This window comes from Oncorhynchus keta, chromosome 14 (assembly GCF_023373465.1).
Source record: "Oncorhynchus keta strain PuntledgeMale-10-30-2019 chromosome 14, Oket_V2, whole genome shotgun sequence".
Lineage (NCBI taxonomy): Eukaryota > Metazoa > Chordata > Actinopteri > Salmoniformes > Salmonidae > Oncorhynchus > Oncorhynchus keta.
Window position 1 is genome coordinate 10,635,300 of NC_068434.1, and position 26,271 is coordinate 10,661,570.

Here is a 26,271-nt window from a genome sequence, read left to right on the forward strand (position 1 = left end):
AGGAACTAATGACATCCCTAATGACAAACTAATGGACATCCCTAATAAAACCCCAGGTAGAATAGCTGCTGCCTTGACAGGAACTAATGGACATCCCTAATAAACCCCAGGTAGAATAGCTGCTGCCTTGACAGGAACTAATGGACATCCCTAATAAACCCCAGGTAGAATAGCTGCTGCCTTGACAGGAACTAATGGACATCCCTAATAAACCCCAGGTAGAATAGCTGCTGCCTTGACAGGAACTAATGGACATCCCTAATAAACCCCAGGTAGAATAGCTGCTGCCTTGACAGGAACTAATGGACATCCCTAATAAACCCCAGGTAGAATAGCTGCTGCCTTGACAGGAACTAATGGACATCCCTGATAAACCCCAGGTAGAATAGCTGCTGCTTTGACAGGAACTAATGGATATCCCTGATAAACCCCAGGTAGAATAGCTGCTGCCTTGGCAGGAACTAATGGACATCCCTAATAAACCCCAGGTAGAATAGCTGCTGCCTTGACAGGAACTAATGGACATCCCTAATAAATCCCAGGTAGAATAGCTGCTGCCTTGACAGGAACTAATGGACATCCCTGATAAACCCCAGGTAGAATAGCTGCTGCCTTGACAGGAACTAATGGACATCCCTAATAAACCCCAGGTAGAATAGCTGCTGCCTTGGCAGGAACTAATGGACATCCCTAATAAACCCCAGGTAGAATAGCTGATGCCATGGCAGGACGTAATGGGCATACCTAATAAATCCTATTAAATACAAATTATGTCCACAAGTATGTGAAATTATACACCTGGTTTTAGTTTTCCAAACCTCCAATGGAAAATGAACTGTTTTTTTTCTCTCTCTAAGACATAGGCTGGGTAGTGCATGCATGCCTTTGCCAAATGTCACACCAAAGTGTTGCCTCTGTGCAAACCTTGCCTTTTCTTTGGGGATAATTTTTTTTAAAGAAAATGAGTCCCTCGTAGGAAAGCTGAAAGAGTAATATTCTGAGTGTTACATTCCCCTTCTGTACGGTATATTATCTCTAACAACTGGACTCCCTCCATTTTATACAGAGACAGGTTGCGTACCACCACTAACGTGCTGGGAGACTCGATTGGCACAGGTATTGTTGAGTATCTGTCTCGTCATGAGTTACAATCCAAGGATGCGGAGATGGGGAACTCTGTGGTGGAGGAGAAAGACAAGAAATCATACCAGCTCATCGCCCACGAGAACGAGCATGAAAACGAGAAGCCTCCAGTCAGTGAGACCAAGATGTAGCACCAAACAGTTTGACCACTGTGGTGTTTTTAATCCCATGGTAAAGGGAAGCAACCCATATCAATCCTCAAAACACAACAAACAAAAAATGATAGTGTTTGTTTAGACCAAGAAGCTGAACCAAGAGTATGTACAGGATGTATTTGATTTTATCAAGAGTTCTGCAGCCGTTCGTGCTGATTAGATTTCATTGAATAACTTATTGATATGGATCGAATCAAGAAGATACAGTGGGGTCTGAAATCATTAACACCGTTGATAAAAATCAACAAAAATGACCGTATCAAATAAGTAATTCAATTACTGAGTTATATTGTATGCACAAAAAAATGAAAGTAAAATTATTTTATACTTATAGAATTGTGCGGGGAAAAAAATAGATTTTGTTTAACAAGTCGTGTATTCTTTTTTCAAAAAAGTAAGGGTCAAAATAATTGACACCCCTGTTTTCAATACCTTGTGAGGATAACTACACTGAGCCTTTTGATAAAATATTTTATGAGTTGGAGAACACATTGGGAGGGATCTTGCGCTTATGGACTGACATGAAAACACCTGTGGTTTGAATTGAAGAGGGTAGGCCATAAGTGCAGACAAAGGATATCAAGGATCTGGAAATATTCTGTATGGAGGAATGGTCGAAGATCCCAATGTGTTCTCCAATCTTATAACACATTTTTAGAAAAAGGCTCAGTGTCATTATTTTCGCAAGGGGATGTAAAAAAAAAAGAAGATATATATATATCACTCGTTAAACAATATCCGATTTCTCTGAGCAATTGTATAAGTACAAAATAATATAATTTTTAAAAGAAATGGAGCATACAACATAGCTCAGTATTTTAATGATTTTAAACAGTATTTTTTCTCATCTTTAACAGTGGTGGAATAGGTACTCAATTGTCATACTTGAGTAAAAGTAAAGATACCTTCGAAGAAAATGACTCAAGTAAAAGTGAGAGTCACCCAGTAAAATAATACTTGAGTAAAAGTCTACAAGTATTTGGTTTATAATATACTTAAGTATCGAAAGTAAAAGGAATTGCTTAAATATAGTTAAGTATCAAAAGTAAAAGTATGGCTCAAATCCCCGAGCTGACAAGGTACAAATCTGTCGTTCTGCCCCTGAACAAGGCAGTTAAACCCACTGTTCCTAGGCCGTCATTGAAAATAAGAATTTGTTCTTAACTGACTTGCCTAGTTAAATAAAGGTAAAATAAAAAATAAAAATAAACCAGTTCACAGTCCTTACATTAAGAAATCCAAACAGCACAATTGATTTTTTATTTTTTTATTGACGGATCGCCAGGGGCACACTCAGACGTAATTTACAAACGAAGCGCTTGTGTTTAGTGAGTCCGCCAGATCAGAGGCAGTACGGATCACCAGGGATGTTCTCTTGATAAGTGTGTGAATTGGACCATTTTCCTGTCAAAATGTAACGAGTACTTTTGGGTGTCAGGGAAAATGTATGGAGTAAAAAGTACATTATTTTCTTTAGCAATGTAGTGAAGTAAAAGGAGGCAAAAATATAAATAGTAATGTACAGATTCCCCCCAAAAACGACTTAAATAGTACTTTAAAGTATTTTTACTTAAGTACTTTACACCACTGATCTTTATGGGTGTCAACCATTTCGGACCCTACTGTAAATCAATGGTTTTAAGTGCATAGTATGAATTAAATACATAAAATGTTGAACTTCTGAAATAGATACCCAGCAAACAATAATGAGTCATTAGGACATCCCCAGGATGTCACAAAATGGTCGCCTAAAGTTGTCAGGACGTTGTGTCATGGTCCCTCCTGGAGGTTTTTGTCTAGTTTCCTGTTCGTCCCCTAAAGGTCGCAAAGAAATGTTCTCCCCTGTAGTTTCCTTACACATCATCCCCTGATCAGCATATCCTAAATCCAGAGTTTGTGAGTTAGAAAGGAAGTTGGGGTCATATAGTCAGTAAGAAGTGATCATGTCAAATGTAATCATTGATTATAGATTTTTACACTATTTTAGATGAACAGCCTACCACTTACCTGAAAACCGCCATATCGTTATATTACTTATAACGGTTTATGACACATGGGACCATCACGTGACAAAAACTTCCAGGGGACCATGACACAACATCCCAAGAATGTTCAGGGGACCTTCAGGCTACCATGACACAACGTCCTAAAAACGTCCTCAGGACAAACTAGGAACTATAAAAAGGTCCCCCAGAGAATGTTCCCTTGGGACCATCCCAAACCCTTAAGGAACCTAACTGGGAACAGAGCTGATTGTCCTCAGTACATCCCCTGTTTTCTGGGTAGGGAATAACTAAGAGTCCCTGAAACTTTTCTATAAGATGCCTTTACCATACCCTTTTATGGTGTTTAAAGTTCAACAGTTTGACAGAGATGATTTATTTTTGATAAGTCAGATGTGAAATTATGTGGTCTTTCATTCTTGCTTTTGTCATTATTTTTTTTTACGGCTGACAAACCAGAATAGGTTGCCAAACCCTTTGCATCAGAGCTTTTTAGATTGAGGTTTTTCTTTGTAAAACTGCCAAAATATTAGTTTCAACTTGAGGTGGGAGTTGAACAGTATGACATTTTCACATAATCATAATCGTACCAAAAATATAAACAATTTGTGTATGTTACAATTTTGGTCATGCCTTTTTGTGTAAAGACATTACAGGGATCCCTATTACAGTTGAACAAGTTTCATGATTTGATACTGAAACCCTTGATGTCTAAGGGCTCTATTTTAACAAACGTAAATGCAATGAGCCCAATAGCTGGCGGTGACATGAAAGGGCTGGGTTTTGATGAATGATCCAGTTGTAGTGTGTCGAGACTTGGCCCCTCACTGGCCAATCAGAACATGCTCCATGGTTGCTTCAAGTTGTTGCATTTACCGTTTTTTATGTATTGTGTTGTCGTCAACTCGAATTCGAATGTTAGTCCCATTATAACCTAGTTCCTTAAATAGCCTGCCCCCATATTAGCTAAATATGTTGAACATGTTTGCAGTCCACATTGATCTAGTTGCATTTCTTCAATATGGAAATACATTGTTAACATAGGCTGTAGCGTTCTCACTAAAATAAGGGCGAGGCGTACTGTTTATTTCATGCTGGACATGGACATGCAAAACGTAGTCAATAAGTGATATTACATTCCCTAGGATATTGATATAGCCAAAGAAGACAGTATATCATTCTAATCAAATTCTAATACAAATGGAACCATAACTTGTTTTAAATAGGCTATGTTTAAATACAGTTACAGGCACCGCAATTGCTGCGTTGGGCGTATAATACAGACAAGGCAATTTAGACTATGGAGGGTTTTACGCGCATCCAAACGGGATAAAGATCCATTATGAAGAGAAAAGTGTCATGTCCGCTCACCGTTATACTGCTCGCAAATGTAATGTTCTGTAAACATTATGGAACCATATCACAGATCATATTTGCACTTCTCCAGAAATAGCAGATTAAATTGCATTGCATTTGAGCCTTAAACCAACCTCACCATAAACACATGGAGGGTGAATCTCAATAATACGTTAATCAAGTTAATCAAACGTTAAACAACGTTAAACAACACGTTAAACATGTTTTTCAATCAATATTTCTAAATATGATCGGGTCAGAAGCATGATATCATAAATCGCTTCTTTCGTTCCATGGTACTGTGTGCACACGCAGGCCTAAATGTCTTCACGCATAACATTTGCACATCTACAGTAAACGAAATACTAGATTCCTGTCAATTGTATCGTTCCCTGTGTGCGAGGTAGATTCTCCAAAAATCGCCCATTGACATAACATTATAGAAGGACTGAATCATTTGGAGGAGCGCATCTTCGGCAATAGGAGAAGGGATGGATAGCCCATTTGAACAAGCGAAATTCAGGTATCCTATTTCAAGCACCTTTAATCATAAGCTACTTGGATAATGTCCAGGATAAAAAGCAGCACCAATGTGATCCTGCTAAACCAGCCTTGATTAAAGGGAGGATAGGTTGTGCTTGGTTTTCTAGCAAATGAAACGAAATGGGGGGGGGGACCAATCGTTTTTTTATGTTTATAAATATGAGATTCACCAGCACAAAAGGCACAGCTTTCCTTCTATGGGCACTGTGCGTCATGGCAGGATAGGCTGCACTTCCTCTCTCAACATCCATTCCATTATCAACTCTGTTACATGTTAACACCTGCTTTTTGTGGGTCTTAAAACGTCCCTTTAGAACTGTTAAAATTGTCACTTGCGCTCGTTTTTAAGGACACACATCAAATATTGGCACCCCCCCCACCACCACCACCACCTCAGCGCCATCGAGCTGATTTTAAACAGCTAAATTGCCAAACCTGGCATGAGGCCTGGAAAATGCCAGTGCACCAGTTTTTACACGAGGAAATTGCAAACTAACGTGCCTTTGACACTCGCGCCTCCTTAGAGCCAGCTGTAAATAGAGCACTAAAGGTAATTGGTACTTTTCTGCTTTTAAACTTTTCAGTCTATTATTCTAATCGAGATCCTATTAAATTGTACTTCCCAGTTCTATCTAGAATCTAGAATGTAGAATTGAGTGTGGTTGTTATGTGACATACCCAAAAGGTGCGACAAATACAACTTGAATTAACATAAAAATTGAATGAACTAATAGAACATGTAATCACGCTCTAAAACTCATATAGTGAGAATTTTATATTTCTTCTCAATGTCTTTGATAGAAATTGTTTTGTATAGAAAAAAAGGTTTTGATATATGTATATATAGAATTTGAAGAGTAAAAGATGACTTTAGGAGGATGATGGCTGTGAAGTTTCTGTAAAGACATTCCTTTGAGAACTAGAAGAACCCCCTAGCTATGAAGAACCCCCTAGCTATTAAGAACCAACCCCCTAGCTATTAAGAACCTCCTTAGCTATTAAGAACCCCCCTAGCTATTAAATACCCCCTAGCTATGAAGAATCTCCCTAGCTATTAAGAGCCTCCCTAACTATTAAGAACCTCTCTAGCTATTAAATAACTCCCTGTGTGTCCCAAATGGCACCCCAGTCCATATATACGTAGTAACCTATTTATATTACACTATTTTTGGCCAGAGCCCAATGGGCCCTGGTCAAAAGTAGTGCACTACATAGGGAATAGTGTGTCATTTAGGAACCATTCCCAAATGCCATATCTATCTACACCGGCTAATAAGTGGAAGCTATGTGAAACAAACTTTTGAAAAGATTGAACGAGTTTCATACAATTGATTTTGGTGTCATGTTTGATAGGTTTGTTTGTTAGCGCCTCGAATAATTAACGACAAACATAAAAATCCCCCCCAAAAAACTGAAAGGAAATGTAGATTTTTATTTGTATAGTTTTTAATAAAACATGGACCTTAAAAGACCTGTGTCATTTTGTGTGTCCTCGTGTTATCACCTGTCCTTTTCTCTACTTTTACCTTCTTTCTTTTTTTAAACAACCATGTGATCTGATATTCTTGAAATTGATGATACGCATGTTGGCATAGAAAGACAGGTTTTAAATGTAGCGAGAGGAGTGTATATACAGTACTGTGCAAAAGATTTAGGCAGGTGTGAACAAATGCTGTAAAGTAAGAATGCTTTCAAAAATAGACATGTTAATAGATTATATTTATCAATTAACTAAATGCAAAGTGAGTGAATAGAAGAAAAATCTCAATCAAATCCATATTTGGTGTGACCAGCCTTTGCCTTCAAAACATGTCTATTTTTTAAAGCATTCTTTACTTTACAGCATTTTTTCACAACTTCCTAAAACATTTGCACAGTACTGTATATATATTTATATATATATATAAAAGTGTATATTTTTAGTTTTTGTTCAATCTGAGCCTGGCAGGGCCTGGCTCGCCAGTGGGTGGGCCTGTGTCCACCCAGGCCCACCCATGCCTACGCCCCTGGATGCTACCATGTTTATGGATAGTCCTGAATGAATCGTGAATAATGATGAGTGAGACAGTTAGACCCACAAATATCATCATATCCCCCCAAATACTAACCTCCCCTGTTATTGTAATGGTGAGAGGTTAGCCTGTCTTCGGGTATGATATTTGTGTGTCTGTAACTTTTTCACTCATCATTATTCACGATTGGTACAACAAGTGCTGTAATGTCTAAATGGTTCACCCGATATGGATGAAAATACCCTCAACTTAGAGCTGACAGTCTGCACTTTAACCTCATAGTCATTGTATCATTTCAAATCCAAAGCGTGGAGTAGAGAGCCAAAACAACAACAAAATGTGTCACACTCCCAATACTCTTGGAGCTCCCTGTATATGTTTGTGTAGTGTGAGGCAGCTTGATGTACAAGTACTCCCCCTGGACAGCACTATGTAACATGCAGCAGGTTCAAATTCACAATTTTGAAGAAAAAAAATGGACATTCACCCTCTATGGGCAGAGGGTAAAATACTCATCACCAATCAACAAGTGTAATTCATGCAGCTACAGAATGACATTGATATGAACATAAGCCTGTAACAGAGTGTGGTTTCTAATATCAGAGTGTAGATTCCCACTCAACACGTATCCCAAATGGACAATATATGACATATGGTCATGTGAAGGGGAGAAACTGGAGGTGCCACATCACAATGTGGTTCTGTTGGAGTGTGTAAGTAAGGCCCAAATTAATCAGGAACTGATTAGACCATTGCTTTTGTGAATAAATTGGGTTTTTGCTGACATCTTGAGGACATGTTTAAAACTGCTTCTTCACTTGTCAGACAGAACTCTACAGCCGCTGCCCACTGGGCCTGTCAGACAGAACTCTACAGCCGCTGCCCACTGGGCCTGTCAGACAGAACTCTACAGCCGCTGCCCACTGGGCCTGTCAGACAGAACTCTACAGCCGCTGCCCACTGGGCCTGTCAGACAGAACTCTACTGCCGCTGCCTACTGGGCCTGTCAGACAGAACTCTACTGCCGCTGCCTACTGGGCCTGTCAGACAGAACTCTACTGCCGCTGCCCACTGGGCCTGTCAGACAGAACTCTACTGCCGCTGCCTACTGGGCCTGTCAGACAGAACTCTACTGCCGCTGCCCACTGGGCCTGTCAGACAGAACTCTACTGCCGCTGCCCACTGGGCCTGTCAGACAGAACTCTACAGCCGCTGCCCACTGGGCCTGTCAGACAGAACTCTACTGCCGCTGCCCACTGAGCCTGTCAGACAGAACTCTACTGCCGCTGCCCACTGGGCCTGTCAGACAGAACTCTACTGCCGCTGCCCACTGGGCCTGTCAGACAGAACTCTACAGCCGCTGCCCACTGGGCCTGTCAGACAGAACTCTACAGCCGCTGCCCACTGGGCCTGTCAGACAGAACTCTACAGCCGCTGTCCACTGGGCCTGTCAGACAGAACTCTACAGCCGCTGCCCACTGGGCCTGTCAGACAGAACTCTACAGCCGCTGCCCACTGGGTCTGTCAGGCAGAACTCTACAGCCGCTGCCCACTGGGCCTGTCAGACAGAACTCTACAGCCGCTGTCCACTGGGCCTGTCAGACAGAACTCTACAGCCGCTGTCCACTGGGCCTGTCAGACAGAACTCTACAGCCGCTGCCCACTGGGTCTGTCAGGCAGAACTCTACAGCCGCTGCCCACTGGGCCTGTCAGACAGAACTCTACAGCCGCTGTCCACTGGGCCTGTCAGACAGAACTCTACAGCCGCTGCCCACTGGGTCTGTCAGGCAGAACTCTACAGCCGCTGTCCACTGGGTCTGTCAGACAGAACTCTACAGCCGCTGCCCACTGGGTCTGTCAGGCAGAACTCTACAGCCGCTGTCCACTGGGTCTGTCAGGCAGAACTCTACAGCCGCTGCCCACTGGGCCTGTCAGACAGAACTCTACAGCCGCTGTCCACTGGGCCTGTCAGACAGAACTCTACTGCCGCTGCCTACTGGGCCTGTCAGGCAGAACTCTACTGCCGCTGCCTACTGGGTCTGTCAGGCAGAACTCTACAGCCGCTGCCCACTGGGCCTGTCAGACAGAACTCTACAGCCGCTGTCCACTGGGTCTGTCAGGCAGAACTCTACAGCCGCTGTCCACTGGGTCTGTCAGGCAGAACTCTACAGCCGCTGTCCACTGGGCCTGTCAGACAGAACTCTACAGCCGCTGTCCACTGGGCCTGTCAGACAGAACTCTACAGCCGCTGTCCACTGGGCCTGTCAGGCAGAACTCTACAGCCGCTACCCACTGGGCCTGTCAGGCAGAACTCTACAGCCGCTGCCCACTGGGCCTGTCAGGCAGAACTCTACAGCCGCTGTCCACTGGGCCTGTCAGACAGAACTCTACAGCCGCTGTCCACTGGGCCTGTCAGGCAGAAATTCTGATATTCCACTGGGTTTTTCATTTTCCACATCTGTCAATTCTAGTAACTAGCCTACCTGGTTAAATAAAGGGGAAATAAAAATAATAACAATTAAACACTAAAAGGGCATTATCATAATTATCACAATTTCACAGTATTATACCAACCTCATAGTGTGGAAGTATATATTTTCACATCACATTTTTGACATATATATTTCATATATACATGTCCCTCCTTCCAGGATGCTACTCCTTCCTCCTTGAATATGCATCTTCCTCCTCCTCCCAGTGGGAGTCTAGATAGAGGTAAACCAATTTTGGGGACCGAGTGGCGCAGCGGTCTAAGGCACTGCATCGCAAGCCAAGAGGCATCACTACAGACCCGGGTTCGATCCAGGGCTGTATCACAATCAGCTGTGATCGGGAGTCCCATAGGGCGGCGCATAATTGGCCCAGCGTTGTCCGGGTGAGGGTTTGGCCGTCATTGTGAATAAGAATTTGTTCTTAACTGACTTGCCTAGTTAAATAAAGGTTAAATAAAATAAACAAATAGAAAATGTACCTGTTAAAAAAATATGTGAAATGAGTTTCCATCATATTTTCAGCTGATGGTGTTGTCAGACAAAAAAGGAAGTGTTTTAAGCTGAAACGAATGTTCCCACTTTGGTATGACACGTGCCTTAGCTATCAGCTAACAGATACAGTGCAGGTATAGCCTACAGCACATGTCAAACTCATTCCACGGAGGGCCGGTTGTCTGTTCTCTCCTCCCTTGTACTTGATTGATGAATTAAGGTCACTAATTAGTAAGGAATTCCCCTCACCTGGTTGTTTAGGTCTTAATTGAAAGGAAAAACCTAAATCCAGTAGGATTGTAGGCAGATTGATGTATTATCTGGGACATAGGGTTCTATTAAGTCCACATCAGAGTAGATTCAGAAAATGAAGAACCAGCCTTGATGCATTCGTTAAAGTTAGTACTGAGAGGACCAAAGCTTTGCCAATGAAGGAAGTGATGTCAATAGAATAGGATGCAAGCGAGTGCATTCAGGATGTGCGGTGGTGCATTTAAAACTACACCGGTTGAGGCTTCACAAGTAGATACTGGGTAAATGCCACTATCCCTTAGAAGAGTTAAGCCAGCCCTGGCATACTGGATTGAAGGGTAGTATGGTAGACCATCATATACTGACAGTACTGGAAGAGTGCTGGGAATATGAACAATATCAAAAGAGAGGTTTTGGCCCAGAGATTGGAAAAAGGGTTGATGAATATGGACTCAGATATGTTGTTATAAGGCCATCTGTGGCAATAGGAAATGTGCCACTGTGGTTTTATTCAAGACCACATGTTGATCTGAGCCTGACAGAAGAAAAGAAACAGTGGTGTGAAGAAGATAATGTGGGAACAATAGTGGGTCAATATAGTAGTAATACATTTTATTCTTGTCTTGCAGTATATACAGATGGTTCAAAGGATCTCATGAATGGGAAGACAGGAGCAGGTGTATTCATTCCTGATGTCTATATTAATCAATGCAAGAGACTAACAAATGATTTATCTGTATATTCAACAGAAATGGTTGCTATAATTGTTGGAGTCCAATGGATAGAAGAGGCACAATCAAGAAGACTAGTAATATGTTGGGACTCTGCATCAGTTTAGTGTAGTTTAAGATCAGGAACGTCAGAACGTGAGGATTTATGGGTAGACATAATGATGCTGTTGTTTGGGTTACAAAGACATGGTATTGGAATTCAGTTCTGTTGGATTCCGGCTCATACAGGAGTTCATGGAAATGCTACGGTTGATATAATAGCAGAAAGAGCAGCGAGAAAGAATATTGTGGATATAATGGTGCAGTTGGGTAGAGAGGAAATGAAAACATTGACTCTGGAAAATGGGTTAGATTGCTGGCAGAGACAATGGGATGAAAGTAGTAAGGGCAGACATTTTATTGTACAATGAAATCTGCACGGGAGATAGTGTCATGTAATGGGAACAGAAGGGAGGAGGTTATGTTGTATAGGATGATATCAGGAATATGAGATTGAATTCATCTATGAAATTGATAGGGAAACATGGTCCTGGAATGTGTAATGGCTGTATGGTCGAGGAAATGGTTGATCATGTATTTTTATATTGTGAAATGTATGATGTAGAAAGGGAGAGGTTGTTTGATAGGGTCAGAGAGGTTGGACGGGAAAGGGGAGAGGGTGGTATTTTGGGTAGGAGTGATGGTCGTAGTGAGATTTGTAGGGAATTATTTTATTTTATTAGAAATTCTGGGTTAGTTAAGAGAATATGTGGGTATAGATAGGTCGTGACCAGCCTCACACTCCAGTACAGTAGGTGGCGGTGTACACACCTGCCAGTTGGTTGCGATTTGCCAAATGAAGAAGAAGAAGAAGGAGGAGAAGGAGGAGAAGAAGGAGAAGATGAACCAGCAGCCCTCCATGGAATGACTTGGCCTACGTGATGAGGTTATTATGGACAAAATAGTAAGATTATTTATATTTGCTGAACGGCAGCCAAGGATTGATGATCATGTCACCAGAATAAACTCTCCAGATTTATTGGAAAGGAGCATCGAGCTCATCCTCTTTCACATTCACCACCCCTGGGAGGTTCATCATAACTTTCATCTGTAGCCCAATAAACTGCATGATTTCCTCGTTCGGTTCGAGTCGTAGTGGGAGGACCACACAACATGTCATCCTGTGACTCCAAGCCTACTTCCTTATTATGGTTATTATGTCAATATTTGCTCATAAAAGCGTTTCCACTGACATTTCTCGCATAATTAGTTATACCAACACAAAAACATCCCACCTTGTCTAGCATATTTTGTTTTGGAAAGTTTACCGACAAATTAGCTTTTTCCATTAGGCAGGAAGTTATTTAATCGGACGTACTTTATTTGCATAAAAAGGTTGGATGGAAACCTGGTTAGTGGAGGGAAAGTGGATGGAAACCTGGTTAGTGGAGGGGAAGTGGATGGAAACCTGGTTAGTGGAGGGAAAGTGGATGGAAACCTGGTTAGTGGAGGGGAAGTGGATGGAAACCTGGTTAGTGGAGGGAAAGTGGATGGAAACCTGGTTAGTGGAGGGGAAGTGGATGGAAACCTGGTTAGTGGAGGGGAAGTGGATGGAAACCTGGTTAGTGGAGGGAAAGTGGATGGAAACCTGGTTAGTGGAGGGAAGTGGATGGAAACCTGGTTAGTGGAGGGAAAGTGGATGGAAACCTGGTTAGTGGAGGGGAAGTGGATGGAAACCTGGTTAGTGGAGGGAAAGTGGATGGAAACCTGGTTAGTGGAGGGGAAGTGGATGGAAACCTGGTTAGTGGAGGGGAAGTGGATGGAAACCTGGTTAGTGGAGGGAAAGTGGATGGAAACCTGGTTAGTGGAGGGAAAGTGGATGGAAACCTGGTTAGTGGAGGGAAAGTGGATGGAAACCTGGTTAGTGGAGGGAAAGTGGATGGAAACCTGGTTAGTGGAGGGAAAGTGGATGGAAACCTGGTTAGTGGAGGGAAAGTGGATGGAAACCTGGTTAGTGGAGGGAAAGTGGATGGAAATGCGCTTGTATGAAATGACTCTCCTCCAATCGCACTTCATCAGGAAAATGGAGTCAAGAGTGGAATCTCAATATGAATGTATAAAGTGATGAAACTAATTTAGCTAGGTGTGCAAGACATTTTATAGATAAAGGGATAAGTAGCATATAATTTCATATCATAAGTAGCATATAATTTCATAAGTAGCATATTTCATATCATATAAGTAGCATATAATTTCATATCATACGTAGCATATAATTTCATATCATATAAGTAGCATATCATTTCATATCATACGTAGCATATAATTTCATATCATATAAGTAGCATATCATTTCATATCATATAAAAAGCATATCATTTCATATCATATAAAAAGCATATAATTTCATATCATATAAGAAGCATATCATTTCATATCATACGTAGCATATAATTTCATATCATATAAGTAGCATATCATTTCATTAGTAGAATATGGTTTCATATATCATAAGTAGCATATAATTTCATATCATAAGTAGAATATGGTTTCATATATCATAAGTAGCATGTGGTTTTTAAATGTTTGCATGCTTTTCTCCTTTGAGAAACCAATAGCTGATTCAAAGGGGGTATGGCAGATTTCAAAACTCTTCCATGAACGACTCAGTTAGGATACATTTGTGCTTCCTCGCCAAAAGGAGGCTATTGAGGAGGGATGGACCGTCTTCCGTTTCCCTACTAAATTAATTAACACGCTCATCGACTAACTATTAGCCTTCGTAAAAAAACACCACCCCATTCCACTATTTAGCCCTATCTAATCCTCATTAAAACACCACCCCATTCCACTATTTATCCCTATCTAATCCTCATTAAAACACCACTCCTTTCAACTATTTATCCCTATCTAATCCTCATTAAAACACCACTCCATTCCACTATTTATCCCTATCTAATCATCATTAAAACACCACCCCATTCCACTATTTATCCCTATCTAATCCTCATTAAAACACCACTCCATTCCACTATTTATCCCTATCGAATCCTCATTAAAACACCACCCCATTCCACTATTTAGCCCTATCTAATCCTCATTAAAACACCACTCCATTCCACTATTTAACCCTATCTAATCCTCATTAAAACACCACTCCATTCCACTATTTAACCCTATCTAATCCTCATTAAAACACCACCTCATTCCACTATTTAGCCCTATCTAATCCTCATTAAAACACCACCCCATTCCACTATTTAGCCCTATCTAATCCTCATTAAAACACCACTCCATTCCACTATTTAGCCCTATCTAATCCTCATTAAAACACCACTCCATTCCACTATTTAACCCTATCTAATCCTCATTAAAACACCACTCCATTCCACCCTATCTAATCCTCATTAAAACACCACCCCATTCCACTATTTAGCCCTATCTAATCCTCATTAAAACACCACTCCATTCCACTATTTAACCCTATCTAATCCTCATTAAAACACCACTCCATTCCACTATTTAACCCTATCTAATCCTCATTAAAACACCACCCCATTCCACTATTTAGCCCTATCTAATCCTCATTAAAACACCACTCCATTCCACTATTTATCCCTATCTAATCCTCATAAAAACACCACTCCATTCCACTATTTATCCCTATCTAATGCTTGTAAAAACACCACCCCATTCCACTATTTAGCCCTATCTAATCCTCATTAAAACACCACTCCATTCCACTATATAACCCTATCTAATCCTCATTAAAACACCACTCCTTTCAACTATTTATCCCTATCTAATCCCCATAAAATACACCACTCCATTCCACTTTTTAATCAGATCTAATCCTCATTAAAAACACCACTCCATTCCACTATTTAACCCTGTCTAATCCTACATCAAGCCAACAGCCTGGGAGGACAGAACACTACCACTACCCCCTGTAAGTCTTCTGCAGTAAAATCTGGTAATCTCAAGTATTTCTCTGCAGCAGCCACCACAACATCTATATTCTATTACATTTCTGTGGTACAGTTAATAACCATGGCTATGACGTTAAGAAGCCAAACTTACTGAAGAACATGTTATTCCTATCACTCGCTATTGGCCTCGGCCAACTCACAGGGATCCTCTCAGAATCCCTCACCCTGGAACCATCTTCCTCTACTACTCTCTTCACTGCCTCAGCATACGACACCTTCTGTACTTCTCTGATCTTGGCAACCTCAACCTGCCCTTCTCTCACCGCACACCTCTGATCTCCAGCACCATGGGTACCCCTACAGTTTACACACACAACTTTTTCACCAATACTACACATTCCTTTGTCTCATGCCCTCCTGCACACTTCTCACATCTAGGAATCTCCCTCCTACACACTGCTGCTACATGATCATAAGCTTGGCACCTAAAACACCGTAACGGGTTCGGGACAACAGCTCTCACAGGATAATTGACACATCCTTGACTTGGTTGGGTAAAGACTCTGGATCATCAGCCGAACAGACAGTGTCTTCTCTGTTACAGCACGCTCTCCACCTGGTCTGCGTCACACCAAACGGTGGAAGTCACATACACCGGGAATCTTCCATTTCGGTTGATTCTCCTCAACACTTAACGCCACTCCAGTTAACATTCCTTTAAATGGCGCCCTGCTCCGGAGAGCAAAGCAAGTCACAGTTCTTGTCCCTAGGTGTGTGGTTTGGAGCGCCCGCTCCCTCTGCACGGAAGACACAAGAAATCATCATGAGTCCACTTCGAGTTACTTTCCCTGACTCAACAGTCCACAACCTCTTCTCAACCCAACCTTACATCACATATGGATCCGCCAGAAGGCAAGGATCCATTCTCTCAAAAAAACGTCACTCCCACTGGGCCAGAATCCTCTTCATCATCATTGGGAAGAGGCTCAACCTAGGCCATCTTCACCACACCTCCCACCGCAGGCAATTCATCCTCACTCTCGTCAAATTAAGTTTTGTCCGCCACCAAAGTGAAGGTAATTTATCCAACATCTTCTCTTTGACTGAGAGGTTCCCTCTCCAAGTGGTACACAAAAACCTGTGCCATAAAATAACTTGTCTTGTTGGCAACTAACTCCCTCCGCCCACACTTTTTTTTACGATGTTCTACTCAGTATGCCCTTTAAACTCAATTCCTGTATCCCCATCTCCCTCAAACAGGATCTCAGTCTCTCTCTTTCCCTCTCATACTGGGCCCCACACTGTATCAGCACATGTTCCACTGTCTCTGTTTCCTTGCAGTAATCACACCTTCCGATCCGATACTTTCCTATCACCGTAAGGGTCCTCCTTCCTCCTTGCATGACTTAAGTGAAGTCAATGCAGCTGACCAGCCACTAAGGGCACAAGTATTTACAACACATCTACACAGGGAAGGAAGTCTCCAAAATGCTTCCCCCTCCTGAAACCAATGTAGCCCAGCCGGTCAGGGTATAAGTTGCTCACAAGTAGCTTCTCCTCATAAAGAATGATAGAGGCCTCTAGTGGCCAAAAGGCCATGTTAGCATGGGCAGCGCCAATAAGAGTTTCCACCATTTTAATGTAGTCAACAGGGTGGGACTTCCAACTTCATTGGCAGAAAAGGAGGGATCAGCCAATCTTGAAGAAGATAATTGACTACTTCAAAATGGAGATAGCCTCAATGGCGCTGCCAATGCGGTCACCGACGCTATAATGGCATGGATGCAAAGATGTGTCCTCTATCTATCTCTATGCTTCTCCTTCATCTCTGCGCACCTCCTCCTTCTACTTCCTCTGAGTGTGAGCTGAGTGAAACCAATGCAGGCGCTATGTGAGCCAGAAACTCACTACACATCAACACAGGGAAGGAAGGCTCCAAGATGCTGCTATTCCCTCCCTGCGCCAGCATTTCCTCTTATGACATTCTAATTCAATATTTGATTGCTCAATTAATTCAATTGAGAGACTGTCAAATACACAGAAATACAAAAATCCTTTACATAGAGATTGACAGATTCATAGTTTAAAAAAATAAAGGACAGAATCCTGACAAAAATGTAAAGGGAGATAGACTAACATAACCAAGTTGACCAATGCAATCAGTGACAGCACAACAATCAGCACCACCTTTAGTGGACAGCGGCCACATTAAATAATTTATTTTGATCATATTAGGATGGGGAATTAAGCACATACTGGCTACATTTAGTAAAATAAAAATACATTATATTACTGCTATTAATAAATAAAAGCTGCCCTCTGCTGAAATTCCGTTAGTTAATACAAGAATGCACTCTACTGGCCAAAAAGCGAACAGCACCTGGTATTCACAGGTGGTCTCCAATCAAAGCAGGCCCGACTAACCAGGCTCGACCCTGCTTCTTAGCCTCCAATATCGGGCATATTCAGCCTGGTATGGCCGTAAACAAAGGGGAAACTCTTGGCACACTGTATAAAGTCAACGTGTTATCCACCACTTTGTAACACAGTTAGACACTGCTTACATTTCCAGGGCATATGCCTTTAAATTTGAATCTTTAGAAAATAGAAAGAGCATATGGAGGGTCGGCCAATGATGGATGTGTAGGCCTAGTAACAGAAGCCTATAAGTGCATCCTGAGACCTAGAAGTAGGCCTGCTGTTGCCCCGGATCCAGAAATGCCTTGTTTTTTCTGGGTCACTGGTAGACCTATTGATGATGCCTCTTGTGTGGGCCTATGCTGAGGGTTATGAGTTTGCGCCTCAGCCGTTGAAGAACTTCCACTTTATCAGAGATGGAATAATGTTTGTGCACACTGCACTGTCAGGCCTCATGCGATGACATTGTTTTCATAGGCCTATTATAACAAATATAAACAATTATGCAAACATTCTTCATGTAGGCCTAGCTAGTGTTCTTCAAGCCTTCCCTGAGAAATTGGCATGCAGACTTTTGTCACAGCCTAAAGTTAACACACCAGATTCAACAAAACAATACAACTGATTCCCAACAAGAACAAAAGGTCCTTCATTCCACTATCACCCATAACCAGGGGTGGAAATGGAAACAGGGATATGGGAGTGAAAACCCCCTGGGAAATCATTCAAAGAATGAAATTGAGTGAAATCATTTTAACATGAAAAAAAATGCGCTGAATTCAAAGATTTTACATTGGAGGATTCCCAGATAGTTTTAAATCCCTGCACAGAACGTTATCTTTTCTTGTCTCATGTATCTTGCGACCTATGATCTGAAATGACACATTCCAGGGTGTTTAGTAGATGACTGCCAGGGGCATGCTGTCAAACAGTGCTATAGTCATCTATAAACACTTACGTTCAATTATTTAAAATAGATTGTGGGTTTGTTTCAGGTTTGTTTGTCTTGCGCCACACACTGGTGATTCCTTCAAACTTGGCATCTCGTTTTGGCGCCGATGGAGGTCACTCCGACGGCGGCACTTCCGGTCGGCATTTTGTTCTAAGAGAGAAGTCTCACCGCAACAATCGTCATATTTAAAAAAAAAAAAATGTTTTACCCCCCTCCCCACACACATATACAAGCGAAATTGGCCACAGATTTATCCATGTCGGTTTAGACCGAGAGAAACTCAAACCGAACGAATGTGTCCCCAATATACTTCCGTTCAAACATTCAACCGACGGAAGAAGAAAGAATCTGCCCAACCCAGATTATTGTTGACTGCTAGTTTAGCTGGACGGCTAACGTTAGCTGGCAAGTCAAGAACGGAGGTCTGTTGGAGGAGCAGCAAGAGAGAAGAAAGGGGGAGCTAGAGAGACACACAGACCAGGACAACCTAGCGTAGCAACAACAAAAAAAAAACAAAAAAAAATCACAAGGTAAATGGTGATGTAAACTATCAATAAATGTTTGATGTTCATATACCAATTCTCAAAACTAAAGTCGCGTTGTTTATTTAGCTAACCGACGTAGCCAGTTAACGTTAGCTAGTTTCTCTCCCTCGTCATGTTTATCATCGTTGCCACTTGCTAACGTTACTACTGTACGTTTTGCTCGCTTAGTAGGTAGGCCCCGAGCCCGAGTATTAGGTAGTTAACTAGCTTGCTAACGTTTATATACCCGAATTATCAAATCGCTTGTCTGGTAAAAATAGTGAACTATGTCGAGATATTAGGCCAGCGCCTGTTAGCTAACTAACTAGTTAGCTAGCAAAGGCTATACTGATTTTATGTTTAACTAGATACGTTAGCTAAAGTTAGCGTAGTTGATCAACGTAGCTAGTAACTAACTGCTAATCAAAATAGCAACGACTATTGTTTGCTAACTCGCTAGCTGACGAATGTTAAATCCGACCTGCCACAAGTAAAGATAAATAGCTAACTAGTTAGCTAGGCTAACGTAATCTAACCCGATTATTTAATTGATTACAGTAACTAGCTAGACAGTTAGCTAACGATATATCAACAACATTGAGTTGGATAATATTGTGTAGGTTGGTTCGCGTGAGAACAACGTTAATTTAGCAAGCTAACGTAAAATATGTTAATAAATACTGAGGATTTTATTTAGCCACCTCATATGTTTTCAATACGTAACGTTACTCCTTTATAAAGTTCAACTCTGAAATGTGGGGCAATTAGCTAGCTACTATTAAATTAGTTTGGTGAAAATCAGCGTTAGCTACTGTTAGCTAGTTATCTATCGTTCATAAACATGACAAATCGAGAAAAACATTTAGTTGTTGTTTTTAAATGCATAACCAACAAAAACAATCCCCTTAAGTTTTCAAGCACTATTGCGTTGATCTCGTAATATTATTGATGATGACCCCCAAGTCATCACTGCATCTGTTCCTTTGTGCTCTGGCCTGTCAGTCTCCCAGCTGTCAGTAGTATGGCAGGCTACTGACGACTGTCACTGTATGTGTGTGTATAGGGAAGCTAGGGTCAAATTGTTTATTTGTGTGTGTATGTGTGTGTATAGGGAAGCTAGGGTCAAATTGTTTGTGTGTGTGTGTGTGTGTGTGTGTGTGTGTGTGTGTGTGTGATTTCAATATTACACTAACAAATTATATTTGTTTCTGTCAAATCATAGGTCAGTATCTTCTGAGGCTACACCAAACCATTATTTTCTTAGAATAAATACTTAAAGTTTAGAGTTTGAAGACAATCTTTCTAAGTCCAAAATCCCTGTAGAAAGTGTTGGACCAAATAAATCATATTTTGAATTAAACCGAGGAGCCCGGAGAGATTCCTACTGTTATAGTTGACAAATCATGACATTTATTGTTAGTGTGGTAGTTCAGCACAATCCTGGACTCAAGTAGATCAAATGTTATTTGTCACATGTGCCGGATACAAACTGACCGTGAAATGCTTACTTACAAGCTCTTAACCAACAATGCAGTTTAAGAAATATAGTTAAGAAAATATTTACTGAATAAACTACAGTATTTTTTTTTCAAAATAAAGTAACAATAAAATTACATAACATCGAGGCTATATACAGGGGGTACCTTCGAGTCAGTGTGCGGCGGGCGATACAGTGTAGTCGAGGTAATTTGTTCATGTAGCAATGGATATGTGACTATGCATAAATAATAAACGGCCAGTAGCAGCAGTGTACAATGCTTTTACTTCAGTTATAGATCTACTTTTCTAAGTATGAAAAAGCTTAATAGATTTAGCATGGTCTGTTTGTAAGAGACAAATCAGTGACATATGTTGTGTTGCATTTGTTTTGGGCCATTATTTTGGTCTGATGGTTTTTTTTCAGCTCTGGGCTGTGAATGCTTTGATGAGTGGGTGGCAGTATGACTCAACACCTGGGCTAACATTGGGCCATTCATTGAGCTGTTCTGTTGATAATGAGAAGGCAATGTGTTGTGATTAGAGTGTAGCCTCTGACTGCCGTTTATTAGAGAACATAGCCAAATGTCCCACCAACACCACACTTATGTTTTTCCACTATTGGTTTTAACGTGAACTGCAACATAATGCCAAGTAGGAGTTTTGGAGCTAGTTGACACTTTTACATTTAAATCACTATCATTTTTTTTAGGTGAATTTTTCAATACATTTTTTCAATGAAATGTTATGCCATTTTTTTTCTCTTCAGACTTGTGGACTTCTTCCTGAAATGTCCTTGGTTTCAATCCATACAGAACAGTGCCCTACAGAAAGGTATTTCAAATGGACTGCAATGATACGGTTTAGGAGTCACACGTATGGTCTATTTCTCGTATTGAGTTTAGCATTATGTTTTTCAGCCCCTCCTGTGTTTTGAAGCAGCCTACAGTGAATCCCTCGTCTTTTTCCTCTTCCAGAACAAAGGAGATGTGAGTACTGGTCTGGCGGCTGTGACGCTGAGCAACCTGTGTATCGCCACACTGCCCCGCCCCCCCACCTTCAGCATGAATGGGGATATGCCTCATGTTCCCATCACCACTCTTGCTGGGATTGCTAGCCTTACAGACTGTAAGTCCTTCTGTTCTATTTCACTTCCACACACAATTAACCACGAGATTAGTCATTTCCAGCTGTAACATCATGTGATGAACTGTCGCAATAAAACACATATGTGTGTCTGTTGTACCGGTGTCCCTCTTCTTTCTCTGTTGCAGTGTTGAATCAGCTACCCCTGCCCTCTCCTCTCCCAGCCACCACCACCAAAAGCCTGCTCTACAATGGGAGGATTGCAGAGGAGGTCAACTGCCTGCTGGCCTGCCGGGACGAGAACCTGGTCTCCCAGCTGGCCCACGGTCTTAACCAGGTTTCCACAGAGCACATGTGAGTATTCAACCCCGAGTCATTAATTGACCAACGATGCAGATATTTTGCGTCAATGGCCGTGTCTTTCTGAGAGCACATGTTTGACATGACCTGCTGCCTTTCCCCCACAGAGAGCTGAAGGACAACCTGGGCAGTGATGAGCCAGAGGGCGACGTGCCGGCGCTGCTCCAGACGGTGCTGTCCAGGAACCCCGGCATCTTCAGGGAGAAAAGTACACACACTTTTAAGGCCACTTTGTTTTGTAAACAATTGTTACTCGAAACAAACTGAAGACCGATATGGATTTGATTTTTACATTTTTTTAAATATCTTTTATTTCACCTTTATTTAACCAGGTAGGCCAGTTGAGAACAAGTTCTCATTTACAACTGCGACCTGGAGTGAGCAATGAATGAAGACAAATCCTTGCCCTCAACCTTAAAGTGAAAGGCTAATTTAGTGCTTTTTACTGTTCGGGGGAAGCTGTCATTTTAAGATCTTTATTTTCTTAAACAAATCAATTTCCTTTTTCTAAGCTGTCGATTGGCTAATGGATTAAAGCTGCAATATGTCACTTTCTTTGGGCGATCTGACCAAATTCACAGAAATGTGAATTATAGATCTGTCATTCTCGTTGAAAGCAAGTCTAAGAAGTAGTAAATCTGTTCTGTGTGCTCTCTTTCTGTTCTTTGCTTTTTTAGTTTTACCTCTTACTTTGTTTTGTACACCAGCTTCAAATAGCTGAAAATACAATATTTTTGTTTATGGAAAATATATTTTAGTGGTTTAGATGATACAGTGATTCTCTACACTATACTTGATAGTTTGGTCACATTAACTGAAATTAGGTGAACTATTTTGAATTTTAGGCAGAGTGAGTGATTTCTGCTTCGTGCACCTTTTTTGATTTACAATACAAACTCACCCTAAGTAGCTGCTGGTTGTCGACGCTGCATTTACCAATTTGTAATAGGAGCTGAGTGTAGAAATGTTCCTTTTAGTATATCTAATCAAGACCCTATCTTCACCACCAATTTGTGTTTTATACCCAAAACTGGACCATTGAACTAGTAGTTCAAGTTACTTGGGTACTTAGAATTCAATCGTATTGTCTCAAATTAACTAGTATCTTAACAATTTATTTGGGTTTATTTGTTGTCCTTTTTGTTTGCAGATGTCATGCAGCAGCCGATGGTGCAACAGTACAAACCAATACAGAATTCCATGCATGGCAGCCCAGCCCAGTCAGCAAACTTTCAGCAGGCTTCAATGTCTCCTAATCCATCTAGGTGAGTGATGTCTCTATACATTGGCGATTGTAATCTTGGACCCTATTCCATGGTTTCCCCCCACCATGTCACAGACCTCTGATATATCCTAGCAAATTACATTCAATAGAATCTGATGTTTGACATGTTTTAGGTTGTCTTCACATAGGTAGTGAATTTCACATAGCTAGTGAAAAAACACTGGCACACCATCTGATCCCGGTCTCCTGATCTTCTGTCTCCCATGGCAGCCGGGGATTTGTCTCCCCACAGTCGAGCTCAGGGAGTCGGTTCATCCCCCAGCAGAACAGCCCTGTGCCCAGCCCATACACTCCCCAGAGCCCAGCTGGGTTCATGCAGTACCCTCACCCCCCCAGCTACAATCAGCACCAACAGATACAGCAAGGTAAGCCTTGTGTGTGTGTGTGTGTGTTGGTGGGGTGATAATACACCATTGTTCAGACATTTGATTGTGTACTGTTCGTAAATGTGACTGTAAGCCACAATAAATGCACTGATAATTGATACACAAGCAAAGAAGACTCAAAAAGCGTTAATTTGAACTTAATTCCATCATAGCGACACGATTGAGTGATATGAACTGTCACTTGTGTACTGTCTGTAGCCAGCCCCATGGTCCCTGGAGGCATGAGGAACATCCATGAGAGCAAGGGACCGATGACCAACGCTGCCCACCACCACCCAGACAGACAGGAGGACTACATGAGTATAGTTCACAGACTGGGGAACGAGGTACCTCCCGCACTCCCAAACCATGACTTAGATCCTGAATCAATAGTAATGGGGTCATTATGTTAACCTGTATTTCTGACTAAATGTTAGAGGGAACTTTTATAGCCCACAGAACAAAAACCGTTCATACAGAGCTTCTCACTAAGCCATGCCTTGTCACTCACTCTGCCGTCTCCATCTGCAGGAGAGTGACCCCTCCATGAGAAACGCCTCGTTCCCTCTGAGGTCGCCTCAGCCTGGGTGCTCACCCGTGGGAAACGAAGGAACACCCAAAGGTACACAGGGACAGACTCCAGCTCCTTCCTTGGCAGCCCAACTCCCTTTTCATGCTATTTTTACCACACCTCCAGATTCTCGGTTGCAATGACTGATGCCTTTTTCTGTTTCTTATCATTGTGGGTCGACCTTCATTTCAAACTTAATTACATAAATGTGAGCATCACTTTTGACTGTCTTTTCAGCTGGTTCAAGGCCTCCGCTCATCCTTCAGTCTCCTCCGTATATGTCTCCCCGGGAAGGCCCCCCGGACCTGCTACTGGAGTCTCCCGACCAGAGGAAGAAACAGCAGAAGAAGAAGCTGGTGGGCAAAGAGGACAAGGATGCGTACGACATCGTCACCTCGCCCTCCAAGGACACCACCAAGCTGACGCTGTCGCTGTCACGGGTGAAGTCGGAGGAGGAGGTGGAGGACCCCTCTGGTGAGCTGCTGCCAGTCATGATGGATCAGAACTCTGACCTAGAGGGCGAGCTTGGGTGCCAGCAGGTCCCTGTGCTGCAGAACGTGGGGGTTATTAAAGGGCAGGAGGGCCCTCTCTCGTCGCCTTTTGATGAGGCGGAGCTGGACGCCCTGGCGGAGATTGAGAGGATAGAGCGTGAGTCGGCCAGTGAGAGGGAGCGCTGCTCCAAAGAGGTGCAAGATAAAGGTGTGTATACTACCAGTAACCCCCCCCTGTGTTTAGGCCCTGTTTGGCTGGTGCTCAGTCTCTTAAAGTAATGAACATCTGCATTTTCTTTACTTCTATAGAGTAATTGTACATCTTATAGCTTTCAGAGAACTCTAAAAGGAGCTCTCGCACCTTAAAATGCATGGGAGTGTATTTGTCCGTTTGAGTGTTTTTCAAATGCATTCCAACATCTTTTCAAAGAAAAGGATTTGTTCTTGTTGATTTCGTCGTGTAGATTTGCTTCAGTGCAATTCATCTGATTTCATGCTCATTTCTCCATTTATTTCTGACTGTTGTACTTCTGGGACTTGTAGTTTAATGGAGTTGTGTGCCTGTGATTGTTCCTTTCCAGACAAGCCCCTGAAGAAGCGAAAGCAAGACTCGTTTCCACTGGAGCCTGGAGCAGGGGGCACAGCAGGCACCACCGGTGCGCCAGGCAGCGGAGGAGGGGGCAATGCAGGCAAACTGATCCCCCAGGAGGCTACAGCGGCAGGAAACGGAGCTAGCAGACCAGCCCTCATGGTCAGCATCGACCTGCAACAGGCGGGCCGGGCCGACGGCCAGCTTGACCCTTGCATGGCTGCGCCCATCCCGGCCCTGGAGGCACAACGCTGGCCCGAGGAGCCTGCCGAGGGCCCTGCAGCCGAAGGATCCGACACGGCCGGGGTGCTCCGGCTCAAAGCCGACAATCGACCCGAGGTCATCAAGAACAGCATGGACAAACACGACAACCACCGTGAGCCATCCAGGCACCGGCATGACGGAAAGCAAGACCGGCGCCCTGACACACCTAAGTCATCGAGCAGAGAGCACGGGCGGGACCGGGAGAGGCGGCACAGGAATGAAGACAGGCGCTCGCCAGAGGAGCGCTACCGGCCGGACAGCCCCAGGGTCAAACAGGAGGGCCGTGGAGGTGGCTTTGACCCCAGTGGGCGGCCTCGGAGCGACAGACCCGGCTTCAGGTCCCCCAGCGGAGGAGAGGCGGCCAGAAACCGCCCAGATGGAGTCAAACAACTACAGCCTGAGAGAAAGTCAGGAGAGTTCCCTGCTTACCTGCTGGGGGGGCAAGGGTCTGGGGGTCTGAAGAACTTTGTGATCCCCAAGATGAAGCGGGACGGCGGAGCTGTGGACGTGGCAGAAGGCTGGGGTCAGCCCCGGGTCAAGCTGGAGCGGCTGGGGGTTCGGGGTCTAGTGGACCACATAAGTAAGAGACCCAAGCCTGTCGTGGTGCTGCAGAAGCTCTCTTTTGATGAGGTGCAGAGGATCATCAGGGTTAAGGACCGTCACGGCTCCAAGTCTGGCAAGAACAGGTTCCTCTCAGGAAAGTCAGGCAGAGGTAAGAAGGCTGCAGTTGTGCTCTCATTCTCTCAATGTAATCACCCTATGAGAATATTTGTTGAACAATAATCTGTAGTCGTCCCATCTAC

General features: G+C 42.7%; 2 protein-coding genes and 1 long non-coding RNA gene across 6 annotated transcripts in view; 2 read left to right on the forward strand and 1 right to left on the reverse strand.

The window, feature by feature from the left end:
* LOC118392850 (excitatory amino acid transporter 1-like) overlaps positions 1-6,669 on the forward strand; it is a 33,922-nt gene extending 27,253 nt beyond the window's left edge. The window contains exon 12 of one of the 2 annotated variants that reach the window (XR_008063687.1): positions 57-6,669. Coding sequence is in view for 1 of the 2 variants with exons in the window: in XM_052461067.1 (XP_052317027.1) it covers positions 1,067-1,274 (208 nt within the window). In the remaining variant the exon portion in view is untranslated. The remainder of the gene's footprint in view (positions 1-56) is intronic. The other variant, XM_052461067.1, reaches the window with a different exon arrangement.
* A 5,994-nt stretch (positions 6,670-12,663) lies between these two features.
* LOC127907408 (uncharacterized) lies at positions 12,664-13,296 on the reverse strand. 2 transcript variants are annotated; one of them, XR_008064364.1, is made up of 3 exons: positions 12,986-13,296; positions 12,866-12,925; positions 12,664-12,776 (listed from the first exon to the last, which is right to left on the reverse strand). It is a non-coding gene; the product is annotated as an uncharacterized LOC127907408 (long non-coding RNA). The 2 variants fall into 2 exon arrangements; XR_008064363.1 differs by having other exon boundaries at positions 12,866-12,895; positions 12,926-13,296.
* Positions 13,297-18,597: 5,301 nt separating this feature from the next.
* Positions 18,598-26,271, forward strand: part of nipbla (NIPBL cohesin loading factor a) — a 46,905-nt gene continuing 39,231 nt past the window's right edge. Inside the window, exons 1-11 of one of the 2 annotated variants that reach the window (XM_052461069.1) lie at positions 18,598-18,987; positions 21,227-21,291; positions 21,378-21,585; positions 21,732-21,897; positions 22,011-22,111; positions 23,054-23,168; positions 23,399-23,553; positions 23,773-23,900; positions 24,085-24,175; positions 24,362-24,823; positions 25,197-26,180. In XM_052461069.1, coding sequence (XP_052317029.1) covers positions 21,522-21,585; positions 21,732-21,897; positions 22,011-22,111; positions 23,054-23,168; positions 23,399-23,553; positions 23,773-23,900; positions 24,085-24,175; positions 24,362-24,823; positions 25,197-26,180 — 2,266 coding nt within the window. In that variant the 5' untranslated portion in view covers positions 18,598-18,987; positions 21,227-21,291; positions 21,378-21,521. The remainder of the gene's footprint in view (positions 18,988-21,226; positions 21,292-21,377; positions 21,586-21,731; positions 21,898-22,010; positions 22,112-23,053; positions 23,169-23,398; positions 23,554-23,772; positions 23,901-24,084; positions 24,176-24,361; positions 24,824-25,196; positions 26,181-26,271) is intronic. The other variant, XM_035784827.2, reaches the window with a different exon arrangement.